Genomic DNA, 26,482 nt, shown 5'->3' on the forward strand with positions numbered 1-26,482 from the left:
TCTGACACTGGCAAAGATAAACTCAATAGCAACAAAACATGGTTAATATCCTGCATTGATCCAGAACACAATGCCTATGAGATTTCACGACTACTGACCCTATAAGCTGAACACTACCGGAGCAATGTCAAACTGTCCTTTCCTTGTCTCTTGGGATTGTGGAAGACAAATATGCATTCAATACAAGGTGAAATGCAAGCTTAAGATTGGGTTTGAGCAAATAGCTTAGTGAAGACATTTAATCCACAAAAAAAAAAAAGAAGTGTAGATTAGGCAGCATCTAGCAATGCTGCATTTGTCACATGCTTCCCAGGGGAAATGGCTGCATTGGTTTGGAAAATCAGTGGAGTTTGGCTTTGTTATTGAGTGAGAAGGCCGCCGCGTTAAATGGTTGTGAGCCCCATGTGGGTTTGACTGCAAAGTGTTCTGAGGTCTAAGTAAGGCGTTTAGTAGTTGGCGATGAAAACGAGTCAGAGTAAACCCTCACAACAACCAAAGGTGCATGCAGTTTCTACTATGATGCTAGACACTGTAGTCAATCCTACATGACCTTGTTTACGGTCATATAACTACTACAACCTCAAACTTAAGACGGTGATTCATTATCACCATTTCCACACATCATTTGTATTATTTTGGTATTATATGTCTTTTAGACTCTCCAGCTGTCTACCAGTGTAACTCATTAATTTATGACCAATTATTTGGGACATTGCATCAACTGAATAACCTGTGCTTTTGGGCACTGAATAGAAATAGTTGCATAAATGGCCTTTTGTACAATGTCACATACAGTACAGCCACGATGAATGTGAGTTTTCAGCAATTAAGGAAAGAAATCAGTAACTCATGCGTATTTGTGTGCACTATGGAGTTGCATAAAGGCCGATTATTTTAGTCATTTGTCTTTTGAAGGTTCTTTATCCCATGGCAACTCCACTGTAGCCTACTGCCAATATTGTATTGTTTACCCGAGAAGATGGCAAAGAGAATTACAGGATGATTGATGATGGTGGCTGGTAACCTGCTGCTCATCTCCCTCCTCATGTAGAGAATAGTTTGTTCTGTGGCTCGACCGCATCAAATTGGCCACAGCACTCTCCTGATCTAACTTGCTCATCTATCGATGCTTTGTTAGTGGAAGCCACAGCTGACTGCTGCCGTTTTCCCGTTAGTGTGTACACACGTACACATAAGACAGTGCCCCACAAATGTTACATGGCCTGTATTAAGTGCTTATTTTGACCATCACTCCAAGTACATTAGAGTTTTGCTATTTACCCGTTCACATGGCCCTCTACCATATCTCTCTCCCTTGCCCAAGGACACTTTGGCACGCAGACTGGAGTAGCTGTGGATCAAACTGGTGACCTTCTAGTTACAGGACAATCGTTCTACCTACTGAGCCATGCTTGCTCCTATGGGCTTTTTTTCTGCATCTCTTTGGCACCCAAAATTAACTGTGACTTTGTGTTTTACTGTCATGTACAGTGCACTCTATCCTTGGCAATAGAGGCCCCTACGAAGGTTATAAGACTTTTGAAGGTAAATCACACTAATGACAGCAATCTGCATTATGAGGTACAAAGCTTATTGCTACAACCCTGTCCTACTTTCTTGCTCCTACACTGTGGGAGTCACGTTTCACATAGCACACCCTATTGACCTTAATGCTAAGTGGTATTTATTACAGGACAACCCCCACATTTGTGTCATCATCATGAGGAAGAATCATAGACTTGAACTGACTGTAACATTTTTAAGATGTATGTTGCTTCAATGAGCAAGTTGAATATTACACAAGTGTTCATATGTAGTGTGCTCCTCTAACATTTATGTTAAAGTCATGTGAGACACTAAAGCGCTTTAGAGAGGGAGAGAGAGAGGGAGCGGCGTGGAACATGAGGAAGAAAGTGTGTGATTTTAAGGTCAATTGAGCTTTGCTTTTTTCAGACCTGCTGCTGGTCGGACTGCTAATGCTGGATTCATGGACAAATAGATTGCCTCTCGTATCAAATGTCTCAGCACTTTGACTTAAACACAAGTGAAACGTTTTTTGCCTGAAACTGTTAATTTAATGTGAACCTTGATGGAAAACATAAGCGAGCGGGAGCTTTGGACTGTGCTGACTGGAAACCTATCAAGACAACATGATAAAATACGTGAAGTGGATACTGTGGATACTGATATTGCTTTATTTAACACAGCTGGAGATGACAAATTGAACAATTCATATTGTCACTGCTGCTGTCATCAAAGACTTCCATCATTCTCTCTTTAATGAGGTTAGAGCTGACTGGGCCATGTTTTCAAATCTGTATATATCAGTAATTATCATGATAATTTGTCAGATAATGAAACATAGTGTTTATTCTAGAATGAAAATCGTGATGTTTTAGTTATGGACATCTTTATGGGATGGATGACAACAACTAACACATTAAATCAATCCGAGGCAAAACATTTAATAACAATTTAAGTGCGGCGTTATTGTGTTTGCACAGTGTGCAAACATTATATAAAACCTTTGTTTATATATAGGGCTGGGCTTCTTCTTTCTGCTCCTTCTCGGACACATCTATTGTTTTGACTTATATTGTAGATTGTTTATTGCATCCTTTTGATGGATTGATTTGTGTTTTCTCATGTTTCAGTTGTTATTGTAATGACAAACCTATCAACAAACCTGCATACAAAAAGCGTTTAATAAGCTCAGCGAAACAGCCACTGAAAAGCTTTATGGAGATAATTTGATACATAGCCGAAGAATATTGAGATACTATTTATAAACCATATTTCCAAGCCCTGGTTTGATAATGAAGGAAATTATATCACAATATATATTGTTATTGACTTATTGCCCAGCCCCATATGAGGTTTACAGAAAAAAACTGGACTGATTTGTTTATTACAACTGTTATAAAATATATGTGGTAGTAACATTTGTTGACAAGCCAACGATACCGGTGAGCTCTGAATCAGGACAAACGACCAGCTGCCATTGAAATGATCTTTGACATTTGACATTATTTGAAGTCTTATTGTGTTGTTTTAACTAAATCAATACCAAATCGTACACGGTTCAGCAGTGGCTCGTAATGACAAAGCAGTTAATAGCTTGCAATATCCTTCGAATCATTAACACGTTGTGCTCAAACATGAACTGAGGCGAGCGCGCTCCATTTCAAGAGTTTTGAAGAATTTATCTGCATGGCACAGCTGTGGGAGAAGCTTATTGGATCTTGGAGAAGCTTTCAGATAAGAACACACAGTGCGACACTTGCACTCTGGGTTATAATTGTCCTAAATCTCTTCCAATTTATTTCCTGTCATTGAGTAGATTTAAACTCCCAGCGAGCTTGTCATGAAGGCACTTAGGACCACACAAAAAATAAAAGTAAAGTAATGGTGTGTTGTTGGCGAGAGTATATCCTTTATAGAATCAAACATCCATATATAATATCCAGTGTAAATACTCAGTTGCAAGTCTCACAAGTCAAAGCTGGTGATACAATGAATATATGATATATTATTCTCTATTCTCCTTGTGGCAAAATGAGCAATCCACCTGAAAAGAAATCACCCTGAAAATGGAATTAAACAAGTGGAATGAAGTCTGTAATAATGAATTGTGCTCTACAAATGCTTCTAATATTTCATACATTCAGAAATGTCGAAGAATGCTTTATCCTTGGACATATATTTGTCTGTAAAGGCTCTCACTCACAAGTGTGAAGTGAAAGTACAGCTGTACGACTTTCACAGTCGTTACTGATTTGGAAAGACTTGGAGTCCACACTGACTGGTTTCAGCAGACGACTGAAAGACTGGCGATCACGGACTACATGATTTATCAAACCAACTAAAGCCACCTGAACATATCAAACTCTCGCAAGAGAAACCATGTCTACATCAGCGACAGTTTCAAGGTTCTGATATTTCTGCTACTTGCTGTTGTCTTCGTCTTCTGACGCCATTTCCTGTGTCCCACCTATCCTTTTCCATTGAGTTGGTAATCAGTACACACTACCCCGTTGTGTCCAGAGTCGGCTCAAAAAGTTCAAACATGTTTGATTGACTTGCGACTGAGATTTCTGTGGCAACGAGCCATTCCGACTGTCCCCAACTAGGGCTGACTGGTGCAGTCTGCACAACTGTGAATTGTGGTTAAAATTGGGCAAAACAATCTTGCAATGTGTCCCCAGCTTAACACAGAAGGCAACAATAACAATCTGAGCTCAAAACTGTATGTAAATGGTGTGCCTAGAAAAATGTGTCCTGTTGTCTTTCCCCTTTTTAGTTATTTATTTATTTTTTAACATTGCTATAGGAATTTCTAAAATATTTGCCTAATGTGGAGCGATATTAGTTTTGCCTTTGAGCTTGGGCAGTGACTAAAGACAGTAAAAGTAAAGAGGGCGGATCTCATGGTTAAATACCAGAATAAATGGGATTAAGTTTTTGTTGTCCTATGAAGCCTAGAGAGCCTGACTAACAGAAACTTACTTACTTCACCTCTTCTCATAGTCCTCAGTCCTTCAATTTGAAACAATGAAATCAATTTCATTCAACTTGGTTTCTATTGAGAACCTTTGTCAAAAGCATTACCAGACAAACTAAATACACATTTTGCTTGATGCTACAATGAGCATATGAACTGCCGTGATTCAAAAGTAATGTTTTTGAATAAAAGCAGTTGGATGGGGGCTTTTGCAAAATCACCTTTTCTTTTTTTCCACAGTGAAGAACCTTACAAGTGTTTCAGAGCTCAGGAGCTTATATTCATCAGTGTTTTTACATCACTCTTGGACAAGTTCATCAAGTTATTTCTTAAAGATAATTCATTGAAAAAGGCACACAATATTCAATTGTTCATTTCTCAACAAGTCTTAGGCACTTTACACTTAAGTGCACCAAATATAATATTAATATTAAATATTAATAAATATTAAATATAAAATAGTAATTAAATATTATATATTAAATATTAAAATGAAATATTAAATATTAAAAACACATTTCTTCCGACTCTACCTCGACTAAGACGATGACGACGATGACAAAAAAAAACCAAAAAAAACAAACAAAAAAAACCAACCTATACATTGCACTTACGACTAGCACTTCATAGTTTGGTTTACTTGAAGCTCTTACTTACTTCTAGCTCTTATTTGTACCCAAATGTTTAAATGCACTTATTGTAAGTCGCTTTGGATAAAAGCGTCTGCTAAATGACATGTAATGTAAAATATGCATCAATCAGATGGTTTAAAAAGTCTCAGCCCTTTCTTTAGAATAATTCTAGACGAATTAAATCTGGTTCCGAACCTTTGAACCACTGATCCACGGCTTGAAATTGTTAAGCTATTCAGAGAGAGAGAGGGTCAAGTGTTTATTGACAACAGTTTTCCTTGCCAGAGAATCTGTTGACCCAATCACAGCTTTGTTGAAGGGATCATCAGTCTGAACAAACCTCAAATAACATCTCAAAAACAGCTTGTGCCCTTTTTTCTCGAAGTCTGAACCAGCGAATCATGTTTGCATAAAATATGGAGACACAAACAGGCACACTTCCTTCCATATTACATCTTTAGCTCCTCTTCAAGGGTCATCAGAATTGGCTTGTTTTTCCTGGGTTTTTTTTTGCTGACTGCTAGGGCATGCTACGGGGTCTTTTTCCATTTAGCTTGTTCTGATAACTCAGCCTCCTCCAATATTAGAACAAATGACTCTCACACTCTCAGAAGATAATTGTTTCGTCCTCCCCTGAGGCTTTTAGCATCAAGTAAACAAGTGCTGCCTCTCTCTGTAATTAGGAATGGAAGAAAAACAAAACACACATCAACCCAGTTGATGTGGTAGGTGAACGCCTGCAGCATTATGGGATAGGAGCTGTCCGGCTGCCCTCCTGGATAACTGGGCAATATTCACATCAACTCTGTGTAGTCACAAATTCCTGAAATGCAATAATGTGCAGCATACAATTACAGATGGGCTTTAAAGTAGTCACATATAAACTGACGTAATCTTGCACAATCCCTGTTAATGTTTGTTTTTAGCGAGTACTCGGTGTTCCACAGAAGGTTGTAATCATGTTTGACTGTGTAACATTATTAGTGCTACATGATTTGGATGGCACAAGACAAGCCAGTTTGACTGAATGTTGCTCCGGGGAGGATACTCTTGGATGGAGGTAATATTGTGCAGCATCTGACTGTTCGGTCCATGTTATTTGATGGTTTTTGTGATGAGACATGCTGCCCTGCTGAAAGTTGCTGCAGATGGCTCATATCTATCTGTAGCAGCAGCAGCAGCAGCGGCAACGTGCAGCCTGGAGCAGTTAAAGCAATATCCTGAGGCAAATTTGCTTTATCGCAGTTAAATCAGTCTGTATACTTTACAGACTATATCTTTTGACTGGTCAATTTCTTTCGTAAGATATTGGGGGCTGTTTATTTGTTGTTTTCCATATCTTTAAATATGCATTACTTATGTTATGAATGTTAAAGGTATTTAATTCGGCAGCCACTAACTGTCTTCTATGTAGAGATAAAGTTGAGTTATGGTGTAATAAATAAAGTCACACTCTTTCTCGGTGTGTTTAGTTTTTCTGCTCCAGTCTGACTGTGAGCACATTTATATTGATATGGTGTTACGTGAAAGTCTGTGCTTGTGACTTCCTCCCCGTGAATTTGTTGGATCGCCTTCATTTATGAGCTGAAGTGGCTCCTTCTACTGTACGTAGTGATGTAGACATGATGGACACCCTGGTGGACACATTTAGTGACTGACTCGCAGGGTCACTTATACAACAACACGTATCGACTGTAGATACTTCACGGGGCTGATGTGCTTTGTCCGCCAGCAGCAAATAATGTAAACTTTATTATAAATACATATAGTACATACTCCTGTTTTTACAGTCAATCAAGGGGTTGAATGTAATGCAATTTAAGTTAAGGTAACGTTTTATTTTCTCACAGCATTAGTCCAGTCAACACTGGGTAGGCAAAGCTAAATAAAACCCACTTTTTTATTATTAGTAGGAGCGGCTTCATGGACCATAGAATAGAATAGCCTTTATTGTCGTTATTTTGTGGACAACGAAATTTGGGTGCCACTCCCTTGGTGCAAAATACAATATATAAATAACAATTTTAAAAAGAGAAAAATAAAAATATTAACAATAAAATAAGAATATGAAAATGTTGTTTACATTTTTCCAGAAACTATGACTATGACATTTACAAAGATGACAAAATATAGCAGCAAGATGACAAAATATAGCAGCAAGGACAAAGTGACTGAAACATCAGACTATTGCACTTTCCAGTGGTGTTTCCCTATGAATGAATGTATTTGCTTTCGTTTATTTATTTAGTTCTCTGATGGCTCTGGGAAAGAAGCTATCCCTGAGCCTGTTAGTCCTGCTTCTGTGGGATCTGTACCGCCTGCCCGAGGGTAACAGGTGGAACAGCTGGTTAGCTGGGTGGAAGGAGTCCTTGATGATATTTCCAGCTCTGCTTCGGTAGCGAGAGCTGGCAATAGTCTCCAGGTTAGGCAGAGAGCACCCCGTGATCCTCTGGGCTGTGTTTATGATCCTCTGTAGCGCTCTCCTGTCTGCTGCAGAGCACCCTGCGAACCACGCTGTAATGCAGTACGTAAGGATGCTCTCAATGGTGGCGTTGTAGAAGGTTACAAGCAGCCTCTCCTCCAGGTTGTTTCTCCTGAGCACTCTCAGGAAGTGGAGACGCTGCTGGGCCTTCTTTACCACCGCCGTGGTGTTGACAGTCCAGGAGAGGTCGTCAGATATCTGCACACCCAGAAACCTGATGGAGTGGACTCTTTCCACTAAGTCCCCATTTATGTGCAGTGGGGTCGGGGCCGCTCTGTCCTTTCTGAAGTCCAGTATTATTTCTTTTGTTTTAGTGGTGTTTAGTTTGAGGTTATTAACTGAACACCACGCTGTTAGTCTGTTGACCTCATCTCTGTAGTCAGACTCGTCTCCATCTGAAATGAGCCCGACTACGGTGGTATCATCCGCAAACTTTATGATGCTGTTTGAGAGATGGGTCGGGGAGCAGTCGTGTGTGTAGAGAGTAAAGAGGAGGGGGCTCAATACACATCCTTGTGGGGAGCCGGTGCTGAGTGTGATGGTGCTGGAGAGGTGTGGACCAAGTCTGACTGACTGAGGACGATCTGACAGGAAGTCCTTAATCCAAAGGCAGGTTTGGTTGGAGAGACCCAGGTGTGAGAGCTTCTGCACCAGGATCTCCGGTAGGATGTGGTTGAAGGCTGAGCTGAAGTCCAGGAAGAGCATTCTGACATAGCTCCCCCGGTGCTCCAGGTGACTCAGCGCGGCGTGGAGCGCTATAGTGATAGCGTCCTCCGTGGATCGGTTTGCCCTGTAGGCAAACTGGTGTGGGTCTAATGTGGGAGACAGACAGGCCCTGATGTGCTGGGAGACCAGCCTCTCAAAGCACTTCATGACTACAGGCGTAAGTGCAACAGGTCTGTAGTCGTTGAGGCTGTGCACTGCTGTCTTCTTGGGAACGGGAATTAATGTGGAGGTTTTGAGGCAGGGTGGGATGATGGCCTGCGCCAGGGACAGGTTGAATATGTTTGTGAAGACTCCAGTCAGTTGGTCGGCACAAGCTTTGAGTACCTTGCCGGGTATTCCATCGGGGCCAGCCGCCTTCCTGGGGTTCACAGTCCTCAGCACATGTCTCACTTCATGCTCCTGAAGTGTCATCATGCCAGTGCTGGGGAGGGGTGGGAGTGCTGTGGCTGCTGAGGGCCTGTCTGTCTCAAAGCGGGCAAAGAAGCTGTTTAGTTCCTCTGCCAGCGAGGCATCAGTCCTAGCAGTCGCCTGGTTACTGCTTCTGTAGTTTGTTATGTGATTTATTCCCTGCCACATTCTTCTGGGATCATTCATAGCGAAATGGTCCTCAATTTTCCTCTTATATGCCGCCTTGGCCTCCCTGATTCCTCTCTTCAGGTCTGACCTGGCAACGCTGTACAGGGCCCTGTCCCCTGACTTGAAGGCGGCGTTTCGGCTTTTTAAGAGGGACTGCACTTTGCTGTTCATCCAGGGTTTTTGATTTGGAAAAACCCTGACCCTTTTGTTGACGGTGACAGTGTCAATACAGTTTTTTATGTAGCAGAGTACAGTGTCTGTGTACTCCTGGAGGTTGTGGCTTGAGAATAAATCCCATAGAGTGGTGGAGAAGCAGTCCTGTAGTTGAGAGAGGGCTCCCTCTGGCCAAGTTTTTATTGTCTTTGTTTGAGGCTTTGTCTTCCTCAGCAGGGGGGTGTAAGTGGGGGTGAGGGACATGCAGAGGTGGTCAGATCCAGCCAGGTGGGGGAGGGGAGTAGCTTTGTATGCATGTTTTATGTTGGAGTAAACATGGTCCAACGTACTATCCCCTCTGGTGGCAAACTTCACAAACTGAACGAATTTGGGTAACACAGTCTTTAAACATGCTTTGTTGAAATCACCAGCAACAACAAGGACTCCATCAGGGTGTGCAAGCTGCTGTTTGTTGATGATGGCAAGCAGAAGGCTGAGGGCTGTGCTAACGTTAGCATCTGGTGGGATGTAAACAGCTACCACAATGACCACAGTGAACTCCCTCGGGAGATAAAAAGGTCTGCACGAGACTGCCAGAACCTCTATATCAGGAGAACAGTGTGTGTCAATGATCCTGCTGCTGCCACACCACTCGTTATGCACATAAACACACAGCCCCCCTCCTCTGCTCTTACCCGAGTCTTTGTTCCTGTCCTGCCGATGTAGCGTGCGGTCCGCTAGCTGGACTGCAGCGTCGGGGATCAGCGGGTGAAGCCACGTCTCCGTGGTGAAAATAACACTGCAGTTCCGTACAAAGCTCGTCGTGGCTGTCTGTAGTTCCAACTCGTCCATTTTGTGGGTTATGGATCTGGCGTTTGAGAGGAAAAGGCTCGGTAATGCTGGCCTGTATGGTTGTTTACGTAGCTTAGCATCCGAGCCCGACCGGCATCCCCGCTTCTGTTTCCTCTCTCTTCGCCGCCTCCTCCGCTTGCTAGGCGGGCTGACCATCCACGGGGATCCCGGCGATCTCACTATATCCTCCGGGATGTTGTGTGTTCGCCGATATTCGTCGGTAACAGCCAAGTTGTACCTCAGGCCGAGGTCGATAAGTTCCTGGCGACTAAAAGTAACTTTAGCCCAACATAATTCAAAAAATAAACATAAGAAAACTAATAAAAAGGCGCACCAAGTCGGAGAGCTAAAAGCCGCAGCACCAGTGCGCGCCGCCATCTTGGATGAAGCCCATTCAGACCATTCAGTTTTACGAGCGTTATCGTCAGTCAGAAACCTATCATTCCCCAGTGTGGAATGAGATCCTTTAAGACACCTTCCAGTACATCAAAATATGCCAAAAATAAACATTTATGGTGGACTCATTGTGAGCTAATTGGTGACCACACACACATTTTCTGGGATTGCTCAACACCGCTTCCATTTTGGGATCCAAGCAGAAATTCAAGTGATTTCGAAAATGAAAGTACTACTCAAACCAATATATTATATAAAAGGTTTCCAGGGGAGAAAATATATAGAAAAGAGGAAAAGTTCAGCTATTACATATTCTCCTACTGGTGGTGAGGGAAATGATAACTAAAATAATATCGTGGCTCAAACCTACATACAATTATAATAGTTCGTTTTAAGAATTTATGTCTGTTTGATTGTGTTATGGAAATCTCCCCTTCTCAAAGTGTCACACTCTGGGACTTTATATGCACACTTTCAAATAAAGAAATGTAGCATTCAACTCTGGTTTAAGAGGGCAAAGGAATGCTCAATTGTTAATACTATTGAAGCAGAATACTTAGTACTAGTACTAGTAGAATAGCACTAAATCAGAATCACAATACAAATCAAATCAGCACCCAAGTACCATGATGCAGTGGAATTGTGACAAACGCATGTTGTCCCAGCCCTATCTGCTGTGTCATTCTACAGTTGAAAATAAACATGACCATTGTTTTTATTTGATAGTTTTTTTTAATTGTCTATTATTCTCTCTGGTAGTTTTTGAGCGTAGGACGTCCACAGTCAGAGAGTGCTGACCTGCTGGAGAGAGTACAGCATTGCAGAGGCTGCCCTCAGCCATAGCTGCAGTGTGACCTCTACATCAAGACATTCTCATTCATTATTAAATATCAGGTTGAGCTGAGGGTCTCCCGTGGTTTGCATTTGGATATTAACAGCTAGCAGTCATTTACATTTCAATTCCACACACTATATTAGAAATTAGTCATATGCAAATCAGGCGCCGGTGAATTGTTCAGGCGATGACTGACATTTTTCAATTAATACTGTCAGATGAATTTAATATGTTTTGTGCACTAATTCATTGTAGGAAATGGAAATGAGCGTATCTCTGTGATCTCTTTGCTAGGGTCGATTACCCATCTACAACCAGGAGAGTGGAAAAAGAGAGTCCTATTTGATTGATGTGGATTCATGTTATGTTTCATGGAAAGGTCTGATAACTTCACTACCAGACTCATGAGAAGGACAGAGTCTACGTCTAAATTCCTCACTGTTTGCGTGCGGTGCGTACATTTATGAAGAAGGGAATATCATTTGTTTTCTTTACTATTCTGTATAGGATTTCTTTACTTTTCCTTGCCCCGCTTCCTCTGTGGAATTAGATTTGTATCAATATTTGCAAACAACACTTTATGAATTGAGCAAACAAACATGAACAACACAATCAAAATACACAAATTGCAAATAAAATATTGATTTAATCATTCAAAAATATTGTACTTGGTTTCTGACCATGGACGGGCCTTGGGAAGCTGCCTGTTGTTGTTGGCTACTGAATTTTTGAGCGACTGTTCCATGGACCGGAAGTGATCATAGGCTTGGAACCCGTTCCCCAAGTTTTCCCCGACAACATCTGACAAAATAATTGTAAGTATCTAATGTTTATAATCTGACAAATGTTAGATACTTACAATTTTAAGTTCCAGACAGACACCACTCCAAGCCTGTGACTACTTGTTGTCACTCCAAAACTTAGCCAATCAGCAGGTAGCTTCCTAAGGCACGTCCATGGTCAGAATCGCAAAAAAAAAAAAACATGGTGCAAAGAACTAATCAGGGAGCAAGATAATTGCAAAAACGTGCATATTTTCAAACAAACAAAATACAATATTTTTGAATGATTAATTCGATATCATATTTGTAATTTGTGTATTTTGATTTTGTGGTTCATTTTTGTTTGCTCAATTCATTAAGTGTTGTTCGCTTCTTGAAAAATGTGGTTTGAAAATCTTTGACTCGTTTGGCCCTCCTTGGGATTCTCCCGCCTGTTACCCTCTATCTGGCTGCTTTTGACAAGTAGTAAATAACAGTGAGCACAGCCATCCATCAGGGTAATTCTTGTGGCGGCCCTCTCGTCCTGATTGATCACTTGTGTACCTTGTGATGTCCACCTGTGAGTCTACTCCCAAAGAAATAAATTAAATCACTCACTCACATGTTTATATCTGAAAAAATCCACAATAGAGGACGTCAGGGATATGACGCAATTAAAACCAATTTTCTCAATTAATTTATCATTTAATTGTTGACTAATGAATACACATTTTAATTTAATTTATATTATTTATATAGTATCTATTTTAAAATGCATAATAAATCATCTGCAATGAAACTTTCAGAGTATCTATTATTTATATCTGATATTCATGTGAATAAATCCTGTATTTATATTCTACAAATGTATTCTATTCTCTTCCTACTAGTCCTGAATTTCGGCTGGAGGATGATTAGATCGGCAGTGAGAGTGCCCTCCCTCTGGAACCTCTGAACTGAGTTGTTCTTAAGTCAGACACCGAAGCCTCAAGGACAGGAGGGCAAGCAAAAGCAAAATCAATAAAATATAACACCACATTTACTAACATGACACGACTTTCTGATTTTCCTCCACATTTCAACAGAGCCCTCGGTGCTTTAATCACATTTTAATCTTGAGGCAGAGCCAGCACACACTCAAACAAGCTGAGTGATTGACGTGTTGATATCTAACTCATCTTTCTCCGCTGCTTATCTCACTTATTTAAGGCAGCAGACGACAGATAGAGAACAGTCCTGACTTCACAGGGAACCTCATTTTGCTCATAGATTGATTCACAGCGCGTAAACTCGTCCCAACCGTGCAGAACTCTAGATTGGAGGAGCATGGCATCCTCAACTACTACAATTAGTCTCTGCAAGGCTTCTTTTTTAAAATCACCATCATAGTCCTCCACCCAATCATTGCAGGCGGTTATTTAAATAATGAATAGTGAGTGGTAGGAGTGCTGAATTTATGATTTTATTTATTCATTGAGTCAAAACAAGGGTGTTTCTGCATGGGGTTTGCATGTTCTCCCCGTGTGCGCGTCCAAAAGCATGCAGATTTGGTGATGAGGCAGATTGGACTCTCTAAATTGACGGTGTGAGTGGATGGTTGTTTGTTATGCGACTGGCGACCTGTCCACCCTGGACAGGTCACCAGTTGCCCCGCCTTTTGCCCTATGTCAGCTGGGATTGGCACCAGTGCCCCCCTTGGAGGATAAAGCAATTGAAGATGAATGAATGAATTTAATATTGCGTTTCAACTAATTGCATAATATATAACAATGGTCTCTGTGACCCACACCATACTGTGATTTTGAACGTTAATGGCTTGTGAGTTCAGTTCTTACTACTTTCAAACACAAGCTCTTCTTGTTTGATTTGATGTTTAAAGGTGATATAGGATATTCTCCCTTGGTATTGATACATTTTTACCTACTGTTTTTTACCTACTGTGCATTTCAGTCTAAATATTTCTCTACATGATAGTTGCTCAAAGTAAGATTTGTACATTATAAGAAATTACTTTAATGTACAGTGTAAAACAGTCATGTTCAAATCCAAACCAAGAATGTACCTTCGCCTCTTCACCAGATTTTTCCAACTCTCACAGGATATGGGTGAACGAAAAGGCCTTTCCAAATTTGCCCAAGGTGACAACAAGACCTAGCTTTTTAAAGATGTGTCCTAGAGCATAAAGTCATTTACTACTTGAGTATTTGCAGATCTGCAGCCGTTAACACTAATATCCCCATTTAGTTTATTACAATGCAAACAAACTGTGGGCAAATGGGGAGCATAAAACCAAGGATCTGTGACATCATGGATATTAATTTTTGCATCTCTTTCCTCTCCCTCACAACAATACACCCCATACAATACAGGTGGTAATTTTGGCTTGTCCCTGCCTCCTCGACTCAGGCGGTAATCACAAAACAAGATGTCTGCTTCCCATTGTCCTCATAATCAGCACTTAGGCTGATTTACTCTATGTACTAATTTAATACTCGAGGAAAATGAGTTCATTTGCAAAAATCTGCATATTTCGAGAAGAAGCACAATGGAAAACCCCAGGAGTGATAGAAAAAAACCCAACTGATTTCCCATGGTGTTTGAGAGGCTTCTCTCTTCATCCCTGTTGCTAATTCCTCTAACTTTTCTGCAATCATAATGACAATAGGAGTCCACATAATTCTGCAAATGAATCGAGTGTAAACATCATTAGGAACTGATCGGTATAACATTAATTCACAATTTTAAATTGATATGCTTCACTAGATCAGCTTATTGGCTCTGAGTTGAATCCACATGTGAATCCTTTATGGAAATAAACCATTATCCAAACATCAAATTGATGTTTTGAGGTGTTATAGCAGAAGTTATTTTCCCTGCTCGCTGGGTCTTTGCCTCATGGTCCACGTAAATGCCCTGAGCGACAGGCAGATGTCAGGAGACCCACTGTTACCCTGATGCTAGAACAATTAAATCATAGATCAGGTAAAATCTATTGCTAATCTAATGCAACAATCAAATTAAAGTACCAGTACTCACTCAGTGGTGGAAACACATGGACGAAGGAGGAAATGGTTTGATGTACGGTAGCCATCACTTCAGAATACCACATTAATTCTGGATTATATAATATGTATTACCAAATAAAAAGAGAAGTCAAAACAAACAGGAGTGTATAAATTTAACTCTCAGACACTAAGCAATGAATATATATCCATTAAAGTAATGGTCTGTCTATTAATCCCACAACTGTGGAACGGGTCATTTGACAGGCTTTAAAGTTGGCAGGTGACTTACAAAGAGCCCCAGTATTTGATAGTAATATTTTACCTTTGGTGGTGTTTTGGTGGATAACAAACACAAGAGATATCGGTTAAAAAAAGCAAGCATGCGTTGAACGAGCACAGCTCTAGTACATTTCAACGGTTCTAAACTACATCTTCTCAATGGCTTTTCTTCTGTTGTGTGAAATCACTTTCTCCTGTTCTGTTGTAAACAAAATAATAATTATATATATATATATATATATATATATATATATAGATCTGGTATTTTTCACCACCTTTCTTGTGTGTGGAGCTTGTCATCTGCATGCTGTGCCTTTCAAGAAAAGTGGTTTTGAAAGGATGCATCAAGCTAGTGAATGTCAACCCCCTACAGCATCTAAACAGAGCTTCTCTCAATCCTTGTCACAGAGACTATGACTGCTGAATACTGAGCAGAAGGGACTGGAGCTGCCCCTCAACCCCAAACACACAATTTTTCGCACGCTTCCTTCCTCTCTCTCTCTCGCTCTCTCTCTTGCACACACACAAAGTTGGACATACAGTTACATGCAGACACATGCGCCCATGCAATTAACTACACTTAGTCAAACAGTGCACACACACACCACCTACGCAGGGGATTTTTGTTCACTGAACGCTAAAAGCATCAGACAAGCTTTCAGGAGGGAAAACTAGACCATCTGTGAGCTCTTCAGGCCACCAGCCAATGACATTGTTTGGGACTCATTTTACCAGCAACCGTGGACTGCATTTTCAGTCTTTTGTTCGTGTTGTTTCACAAACATCTGTGTGTGGAGGTGGCTTTTGTCTCTCTATTGTCTCTAGTTTTTACACCAGTGATCTTGAAATACTTAAATCCTTAATTCTCTGGCTTTGAGTTCTCTGATATCACATATTTAGCTTGATTTGAAACCATTTTTAGTGAATGTATTGCAATCCCAACATTAACCCTCTTATGAGTATCAAGATAAGGAGGCTGCCTGGATTTATATTGATTTTATGGCTGTAGTATTGTCAAAAAATGCTCATTGTGCTTCTGCCCTTTTCTGCTCCTTTTTCCAAGATAACTTTCACTTTCTATATCTGGCAGTTATTCAACCGTTTAGGAATAAGCTGACGTCACAAACGTGTGACGCGCTGGTGAATCTTGTCTTGTGATCGGACGGTCGTTCCGCGGAAGTCCTGAGGTTCTATACCGTAAGAACAAGTATATGAGTGCAACGCTCTATCCATCCGTCTCCTATACTGCTTTATCCTCCACCATGATGGTCGTGCGGGGTGCTGTACCAATCTTAGCTGACAAGGCGGGGTCACACACTGGACAGATCGCCAGTCCCTAGTTTTTTAATTTTCTAGATATCACAAACGATCTAGGAGTTACGGTAATGAGAAGGGTTAAAAGTAGGGGGCTCTCACTACATGTACTCAAATTAGACAAAAGAATGTCCCAATGTGGCAATCAGATTAGAGTTTTGAAATATATTCAAAAGTATTTTAAACTTTGTATGCTACTGTTTTGTCAGTTGTTGTTTTTTTTGATGGTGTTTTTCTGAAGGTTACAAAGTCTCCTCAAGCACAAAACCGAACTTCCATCATCTGTAATACAAACACAACCATCACCACCTTCACTGGAAGGTGATTGATGGAATCACACTTCCACCTTGAAGCAAGTATTTTTTCTCTCTCTCTTTTGCCGTCAAACCTGTGCAACTTCCTTTTGTCCTGCGCGTCTGACTTCAACGGAGCATGCACTGTATCTTAATTCACATCAAAGCCCACACGCGCTTGTGTGTGAGATTAGCCTGGAGCCTATACCAGGAAAAAAAAAATAACTGTGTGGATCTGCCTCACGCAGACAGTGGGCATGCGAGCAAGAGCTTAATGGGAATTGGACAAGAGATTAGAAAAAACGTGGGAGAGTTGGGAGAAGGATATAGGGACTTCCAATCACACACCTTCCCATCTGGAACCTCCCCCACTCTTCTCAGACAGAACGGAGAAACTTATCTGCGCAACACACCCTGTTTACCTGGCTGCCTATGCATCATTTATTTGTTTGTTGGTGGTTGGTGACAATGACCGCAGGAGGCATCAGTATCCACTCGCTGGCAGCCTGGCATGAGCTTCTCATCTCAGTGAGGTGATTCTCAGGGCTGTAAATATCGATATATTCTCATACGAGACAATGCAGAATGAGACAATATCGTCACATATTGATTATTATTGTTTATGTTGCGTTTCACGCTGCCCTGCCTCTTTCCTGCTTTCTTATCACAACTCGTCCCTCCTCTGCTCACTACTCAAGTCCGGCATGTAAAGAAAACTGCCTCGTATCTGTGTTGTCATTGTCCCCACAAGACTCCATATTGTTGGGGCTTTACAGTATGTTCATCCACTGGAATATGAGCCTGACTTTTGTCGACATCTTCAGTCATAAGGAACTGTGCCTCACTTACACCTCGGGAATCTATCTGGCACCAACTGACACTGGATTTTGTGGGTGTCAAACTAGTGACCTTTCAGTTACACAACTGTCTAATCCCCCGGGGGCCCGACAGACAGTTGCCACTGCGCTCAGGGCTGAACTCTCTGCTACTCTCCAGCTGTCCCCCATTATCCATTTTCAGATAGTTTAAACAGTGAAGGAAGGAAAGAGTTGTGAATAAACAGATTACGCAGTGACCGTAATTCTGTTTTCATAAGGTCTGTGTCTGTTCTTCGTCTTGGGTTGACCCACCCTGCTGGAATGAGCTCATAGCTCCTCCAGTGTCTCACAGTCACTTGTCCCCCACACCTTTGCACAAACCGTCATGTCGGCATGATCAGGAGAGAAGAGAACAGGGTATTATTGATAGAATTGCTGAGCACTTGAGTCAGGGTTGTGTCTAAATCCATCCGTCCATCAGGTTTAATCAAAATCGTAATTTCACACGGTGAAATAAGCAAATATGACAGACTGCAACTGAATTGTCGAACTTTAATTGTCCTATGTTTTGTATCCGTTAAAAAGTGCAATAAATGACATTTTAGTAGTTAATATTTTGATGGTATGTATCTCATGCAGTAATGCCATGTCTTGTTTTAAACGTAGAACCGTCAATATGAAGACAATTTACTATTGCAAACGATGAATTAACTCTAATGCACTCAATTTTTTTTACATATGAAAAACTAAAGGTGATGCCCAGTGTGTTAAACCAGCAAGAGCTAATGTAAAGTATCCCTGTATGGATCATTTACTTGGTTGTTTAATTACAGCAGTGACTCATATGAGGAAGAGCAGAATAGTTTTTGATAATTCTGATCCTGTCACATAGTATCAGTTGCCTCAGTACACTCTCTTAGTTTTAGGGGAATATTTGGTTTCTTTCCTTGTGTGCTGTCTGCAGCCTCAACCTAAGACTAACTAGATGCAAGTCGTCTTGCATGACATGCTGTCATAAATTACACAGACCTGGTAAATGTTATGATTTTATGGGACAACATCTCTCTACTTCCCTGCTTTTTCTCTCTCTCTGGTGACTCTTTTTCCAACGTCTGCCTCTATTTCTCCTCGTCCTCCACCACCGCTGTGTGTGTGTGTGTGTTTGTTATTTGTGTGTTTTGACTCTGCAGACACCGAGTTTTTCACCGAGTCCCTTTCTGCCCGAAGATGAGATGATCTCGATAATAGATCAGGATAGCACTCCGCTACAAAAACTCTATTTCCTTCCTCCTCTGGGGACATTAAACCATTTCCTTTTGCTTGGAAAAAAAACAGAAAAAGAAGCCACCACAAGGAAAAGAAAAAAAAAATCACATTAGCACGACTCTGCATTACAGCACCTTTTCCACCTCATTCGCTGGCGTTTCCAGATGCTATCAATGAGCAGGTGATTTTGGTGCAGCCCATAAGTTCTGCATTGCAGAGTCATACTCTGAATCAGTGAACACAGATTGTGGTGTAGCAGTCTTTCCATTATCGTTACATTGTCTGCATGGCAATGATCCTGGTTTAGAGTCGGAACCTTGGCTGTCTAAAGCAGAAAGTAGTGAAATATATTGTATTGTCCTTGGTAGACGAGGAATGTGTCATGCTTGGTTATTTATTGCAATATTGAGCCTTTATGATTGATGTATGCTAAAAATGATCGGGTTAAAACGCAATATTAAGCATTTGCTTACTCCACATAGTCGCCCAGGGAAAATGTTCATGAAACAGGAAACCGAATAATCCATCTCTGTGTCAGTTCATACCCAATGTTAGGTGGACAGGTCTATAACCTAAGGAATATAACATTTAGACCTGTAACAATGAATTGATTAATCGATTATTAATCGATGACTAAATTAATCGCCAACTATTTTGATAATCGATTAATTGGTTTGAAGCTTTTTTCATGATTAAAACAACATTTCCAAATGTTTAAGCTTCTTAAATGTGAATATTTTCTTCATTTCTTTGCTCTAGATAACAAAGAAATCATTAAAAGTGAATCGTTTTGGTTTGTGGACAAAACAAGACATTTGAAAACATCATCATTTCCAGGTTTAATTGAGAAAATAATCGAGAGATTAATCGATTATGAAAATAATTGTTAGTTGCAGCCCTAATAACATTTCATCATGGTACCATATGTTAACAACACCTTTAAGTGGTCGGGTTTAGGGATGGGAACGACACGGCAATTTGAGAGTCGACTGTCAAGGCCCCATGTGGAATTTTTGTTTTTTAAAATCAGCAGCACGGAGAGTGGAAAATAGCTATATATTATGAGCTGTAATGTCATCCGTGCCTGCTGCTAAATATCAATAATCCACCCGCCATCCACCCGAAGCAATGTTTTTTTCAACAATTAATACCCGCACCCGCCAGCCACCCGATCATCATTAATTATAGTAGCAGTCTGCTCAACATAATGCTTTGTTATGGAGCACAGCAGCTCCGCGGATCCACGAGGTCAACTCATTTCTGCCTCATTTCAGATCTAGTCAATATGTTAACCTACGTATTATTTATTTATTTATTTGTTTGTTTATTTATTTCAACCACAACCTGCCTGCACGCAATCCACCCGCTCCGCGGATGATTGATCTCCTCATAATTTAACACAACAATAGAACAGAACAACAGGAACATTTTCAAAACTAGTGAGGAAAAGATAAGATTAAAACAGCGTAAAGTTGTTTTTTTTTTACAAAAATTGTCCGTATTTGTTGTCGTTGCACTGATACAAAGTCACGCTATGTATCTCGCTGACACGGCCCTCAGGCACAGCGCACACCTCGCCTACCAAGTATAAGTACTGCTCTCAGTTGAAATGCACGCCTGACTAAGGGTTTTACCGTTCCAAACTGCACCGTATTGTACCAAACTGAACTGATGGAGTGCTTTGAGTCATTGTACAATAAATACATTTCCACAGCAATATGAGCAAACATTAAAAGCTGCAGTCAAAGGTTTCCCAAGTTTTCTCTTTCTGTGAGTTTCTATTGGACATGCAATAGAGACTCACAACAAAAGTCTGTTTCTTTTGTTGCCGGGCAACGCACACACCATCCCAGTAAGTACTGTTATTGCTTAGCAACACAATTCCACCCCTGTGAGTAAAAAGTCCGGCTCAAAAACCTCCATTTACAGTGGCACAACTTTTCTTATGATTGTGTTGAATCGGTTGAGTTGGCTGCAAAAGGCCTGTCATGTGGAAGGACACTCAGCTGTGGCACAATGACGGATGGTCACAGAGCACCGATCCCACTCCCCACTGTCAGTATTTATATGCTAATTCAAACCCTCAGCAGCACACCCACTAATTACTGATCCTCAGTCAGCCAATGAGTCCCGATTCACTCCACTGACCAAATTGCACATTCTAGAGAGAGAGAGAGAGAGAGACTTTTCAATCAATCAATAGTGGTGGATATGGATCAAATTCATGAAAACACATTTACCCACAATAAAGCAATAACCACTCTGACATGTTGATTTATCAGGATATATTGCAATTGAAGGTGTTGGTCTGTTCTTAACTGGTAAGAACTTAGGTTGTGACCATTTTCTCTTTAAAGCTTGAAAGAAGCCAAATGGCAAATTCCCCATGGACCAAGATACAAGAAAATCATTTCAAGAATCATTTTATAACATGTCATTGTATAATGTAAATAAAATATACTCCTTAGGTAAGGCACTGCAATTGTGGGACAGTTATATATTGTAAAAAAGATGCAAACACATTGACTTACATGCTGAGATAGGTTAGCATATTAATTGCCCAGAAGGGTCCGGACGTCTAAAAATCATATATATATGTATATATAATATGCATGTGTATATTATGCCTGCCCTCCCCTGTGGCTAATGTGTCTTACGCGGCAGCAAGATCATCTATAAATAACCACATGTTCATTAACTGAGCAAGAGGGGTGACTTGTGTCTGGGCAGATGGATGAACGGGTGGAGAGAGAGTGTGTGTGTGTGTGTGTGTGTGTGTGTGTGTGTGTGTGTGTGTGTGTGTGTTTCCCCAATTCTTTTTGTGCATCTGTGCATACTGTAACGATAATCAGTTCAGTTTTATTTAAAATTAAAACAACTGTGTGGGTCTCAGTGTTTGGCCACCACGCACACACACACACACACGCACACACACACACCCACATGCACTCATAGTGCCCAAGACCACTGTGACATTTTCTATAATGCAGTTCCTCACAAGTCAGACTTGTGCAGGTTGGTAGCTGATCTGTGCTTCCCACCCATGCAGACTGGGTGGGTGGGTGGATGGGGGGGTGTTATTTATGTAACATGGAGGAACAATAACAACACAGCTGTTCGGCTGAGTTAGTGGGCCTGCTTTGACAGCTGATTGTCAGATAATAGTTGGGAAATGAAGGATTGAGTTGGGGCTTTCGGAGAGAACTGGACTTTTCCTCTATTCAAAGGCACAACAATAAATATACTGAGTGTGTTTATTACATGGTATACAGTATATTAGTCGGTAGTTGTAACATAATTTAGTGATTGGAGGTTTTGATGCTAATAGTATAAAAGACAACCCCCTAATTATCTCAGATGCATTATGGGCAAACACATTTCTGTCCTGGAAGAGAAAGTTTCTCGGTCAAAAAACTTTCCTCTTAAATTCAACAGTGTAGACATTGGACGATTCAATTATCCTGACCAAAATAATTTCGATTCATTATATAATAATATAAAATAATATAAAATAATTTCGATTTTTTTGTGATGTGTTTAAATATATATATTTTTAAACTTAAGCAGGTGTCAAAAGATTACAGATAGAATGGATATTTTTTGTGAAATAATAAGTCATTAGGAAAGATGCCGCTCCCTATTGTGGCTGGTGAGTTAGACAGGATCTTTCTCCCTTCAGGATTATCACGACAATAGAAATTCACCACGATTACCTTATTGTCTGTGCTTTTTTTATCACGGTGAGCGATAATATCGTATTATCGTCCCATCACTACAGCAGTGCACTTGTATTTTGTGCCTAATACGAATCACCGTCACCTAGAAGCTTTCATCACACTATCACACTTGAATTTTATTCATTTTTACAGCACAAATACTACAATCTCTTTCGTAAAAAAGAACCAATATTGTCAAGTAATGACAATGATATGTGTGTATTATTTTAATATGGATCTGTTTCATAATACATGTAGTCAGAAGAAGAAAAATCTCTATAATAAATAAAGTGTTGCTCCTATGTAATTCATATTGACAGACATGTTCACTCCCTGTTAGCTCTTCAGCTTTTGTATGGAGCTACTCTGCATTCACCATCAGGCTTTTCTGTCACATAAGCTTCTAAAAAACAATCTGTCTCCCGTTTGATATCTGCTGCATATTTGACATTTGGGAAATAATGTCACTCTTGCAATTCCTCCACTACAGTAAAAACAGCCATTTTCACACCTCGATTGCAGATACACCTTCAGCGGTGCTTGCATGAGTTGCTGCAGAGGCGACAAAGGCGCTTTAATGTTTCATGCGCTGTTAATGATTAGCCTTATCTGTAAACAGGTGATAGTCGCTGTGTCGGCGGTATTTATTCGCTGTATGTATTTGTGGCGAAATGAAAAGAGGAAGGGTTGGGATATATATAAGAGCGAGTGAAAAATGCATTTGTGATAGTTTGTAATTCAGTCACAGTGCAGATCCGTGTGTGGTGTGGCAGCCGGCTATGATTTAAAAATAATACCAGCCTGACTGGTCAAGTCACATTCATATTTATGGCTGAATGTGGAGCAGGAAAAGTATTATTGAATCTAAATCAAACTATAGCAAATATTTACAATTAGGAGAGGATCCATTTTGAGGTCTGGCCTGTCACACAATGATCTTTTGATAATTAACAACATTTTTGCTTAAGTTAAATAATGTCCTGTGGATCAGTTTACTAAATAATCCTTTCAACAATAGAGGAAAGTTTCAGACTCATGTTTCCTCCCTGCCACTCCATTTCACAAAGGCACCATTCTTAGCTGCAGCCTGTCTTACTACCACACCGCTGTTTTCACATTTTAAGGAAAATGCAAGGGCAGGAATATCTCACTGTGATGAAAGCTTTGTTTGCATAGCCATTATTGTTTTCTGCCTCTTTGTAAAACCAATGATTTCCTTCCCTTCCTTCATGAGTCCATGGAGGGAAGCATGCACAGAGAGAAAAGAGCAAAAGCTTCTCTTTCTTTTTGTTTTTAATGGCATAGAAAAACATTTCTTTGCCCCTCTGTCAAACACACAGTCCCACCACTATCTTCTGAAGGCAGCTGTGCCGAGGACCTCTGACTTCAATGTGCATATATGGTCTAGATCGCCCACCCCCGGACTTCCTCTGTCAATGGTACAGTCCATTTAAAAAGGTGCCTGTCGTCTCTCAATGCTCTGTGTCCTTTCAACAGTCAGCTGCGGGGAGCACATTTTACAGGGGGCAGTGCTGGCTCTCTCACACCCACACACACTCATGCTGTTACGGAACTCTCACACACGCGCGCGCGCACACACAGGCATGCTCGCACACTGACACGCTCCCACCATACTATCTCCAAAGCGCGCACACACTCCTCCCAGCAGATACACACTTCCCCTGAGCCGGATGCCTCTCTTTAAAGGACAGGACAAACTGAGGATTTAACTTGGCTTTCTCATAAAAAGGAAGCAAGAACAGGCTGAAAAGGGAAAGAGGAGGGACTTTTCGGGGGGGGGGATACCTTCCTTCACAGGAAATGGTCAACTTGTCAGCATGACACCTTGTCTGGATTCCCCTCTCTCCCTCAGGCAAAAATCCTGAAAATGATGGATGACAACAAGCAGTTGGCCCAGCGCATTGATGGGGCCATTCAGTCAGCCAGCCAGGAGGTGACCAACCTACGGTCAGAGCTGAGCGCCACCAGCCGCAGACTGGCCGAGCTGGGGGCTACAGACTCCTCTGCCAGCATGCTTGAGACCCTGCAGCACAACCACAATGGTAAGAGAGCGTCTCTGAGAGTGGAGGGAAATAAACTGTGTCCTGTGTGAACATGTGGACAGTGTGGTGTAGTCACATATTGCAAATGTGTGTCCAAATGTTCACGCGTTTCTTTTCTGCGATGGAAAATGTCTTAAGAATGAGCTGAAAAGGCTTCAGCTCATGCCTCTGTCCATCTGTGAAAGTCAGTAAAGTGAGTGAATCAGCTGAACAATAGAGTTGAGGGGTTGTGCCGGTTTGTGTCCACTCTTAGTTCTCCCACAAATCCCTTCTCATGTTGAATAATTAACCTCCTGAACCTTTCACAGGGGGGTAGAGCTGCACTTTAGTGAAGGCAGAGTGGCTAAAGTTACAGCCTCTTTTCACTCTTGGGCACTCTGTTTGCTGGGTCCTTTAACCGGGCAATGGATCCGTGTCTCTTGAGCAGGAAGGGAAAGGGGGGCTGGTTTTAGGGTTGCCGTGGGTTACTGTTACCGAGAGCTGCTTGAATGGCTGCCCAGTCTGTAGAATGCTGTCCTCTGTGTGTGTGTGTGTGTGTGAGAGAGAGCGTGTTAATGTGTGTGCACTGCAGCTGCTCAGTTTGCCCTTTTGCAACTTTTTTTCTACACTCAGATTTGAGGTGTAGCTCAGTAAGCGATAAGTGATTCTTGCACCTCGGACATCTTTGCATCCATGCAGCTCGCTGCATAAGCACACGAGGTATTTGTGCCCCGATGCATTGCTATGTCCTTCTGGCACATACTTGACTCTCACACTCTAGCTGTTTCCATAGCAGTCAGCTGGTACAGTGAGCCGTCTGATAGGATATGATCTATCGTGGCTTTGGCAGCACTCTGCTTTGAAGCCACATCTCCCTCTCTTTCTCTTTCTGAGAAACTTTCAAGCTCAGTAATAGGTCTACTGAAAAAGTTGGTTAACTAGGGCTGTGCTTTTCATTTGAAATTCGATATGATTTGAAAGCGAGATATAAAGTTCATGTTCTAACTGTAATTGTGTGCTTAAAATGCAGGCTGCATCTCATAAGTGCCTATTTAAGAAGTAGTACTCTTAGTAGTACTCCTTAGGATCCAGCAGAGGGTGCATGTAAGGTTTCCTACCATCTGACAGGTGTTTTTACTGACTTTCTGTTCCGGGAGTGTTTATTCCATCCCAAACTGAGTGCTGAATGTTACGCAAACAGTGCTGCTATAAAATAAGATGACAATTGTTCATAAACTTTGTGGTGTATTCGGAGAGTGGATCAGCCCTAGTGTTAAATGTCCTTTTACAATGACAGGGAGTCATGAAGGCCCTATCCACACAGAAGAACAGAATGGAATGTAAATTGTTTTTTTCTTTGTATTTTTAACACGGCATTGTTTCAGGACATGTCTTCATCCACAAGAAACGCTGTGGTACATATGCTAGGCCTGTACCTTGGGCTGTAAAGCTGCTACATCAACAGAGAGGAAGATGTTGAGCATTCGCATTAGAGCATGCACTGTGTGCAACCCTTTTTTTTTAAATAAAACTTTATTCAAACAAGTATACATTACAGTGTATGCAACCACAGAAACAGAGACAGAAAGAACTAAGCCAGGGGAATAGAGTCATTATAAAGCCAACAGACCAATGACTAATTTAGCGACAGTGAATGTCAGCAGAAGACAGATCTGGGACTCATCATTAAGTAGCGTGCTGGTTGTCTACACGAAAATGCAAGGGTGGCATTTTGAGATTTTCCTACTCTGGGACCCGTTTCCAAAAAACACAGTTTCCGGGCTCCCATAATGCTTTTCTGTGTGGATGATACGCCATTACGATAACAAACTTTA

General features: G+C 41.1%; 1 protein-coding gene across 10 annotated transcripts in view; it reads left to right on the plus strand.

Moving 5' to 3' along the window:
- LOC131468847 (kazrin-like) overlaps positions 1-26,482 on the plus strand; it is a 160,946-nt gene that overhangs the window by 40,507 nt on the left and 93,957 nt on the right. For 9 of the 10 annotated variants that reach the window (XM_058643499.1, XM_058643500.1, XM_058643502.1 and 6 more), the window contains one exon: positions 24,479-24,668. In XM_058643499.1, coding sequence (XP_058499482.1) covers positions 24,479-24,668 — 190 coding nt within the window. Of the gene's footprint in view, positions 1-24,092; positions 24,669-26,482 lie in introns of those variants that run through there. The other variant, XM_058643509.1, reaches the window with a different exon arrangement.

Source organism: Solea solea, chromosome 11 (genome assembly GCF_958295425.1).
Source record: "Solea solea chromosome 11, fSolSol10.1, whole genome shotgun sequence".
NCBI classification, from domain to species: domain Eukaryota; kingdom Metazoa; phylum Chordata; class Actinopteri; order Pleuronectiformes; family Soleidae; genus Solea; species Solea solea.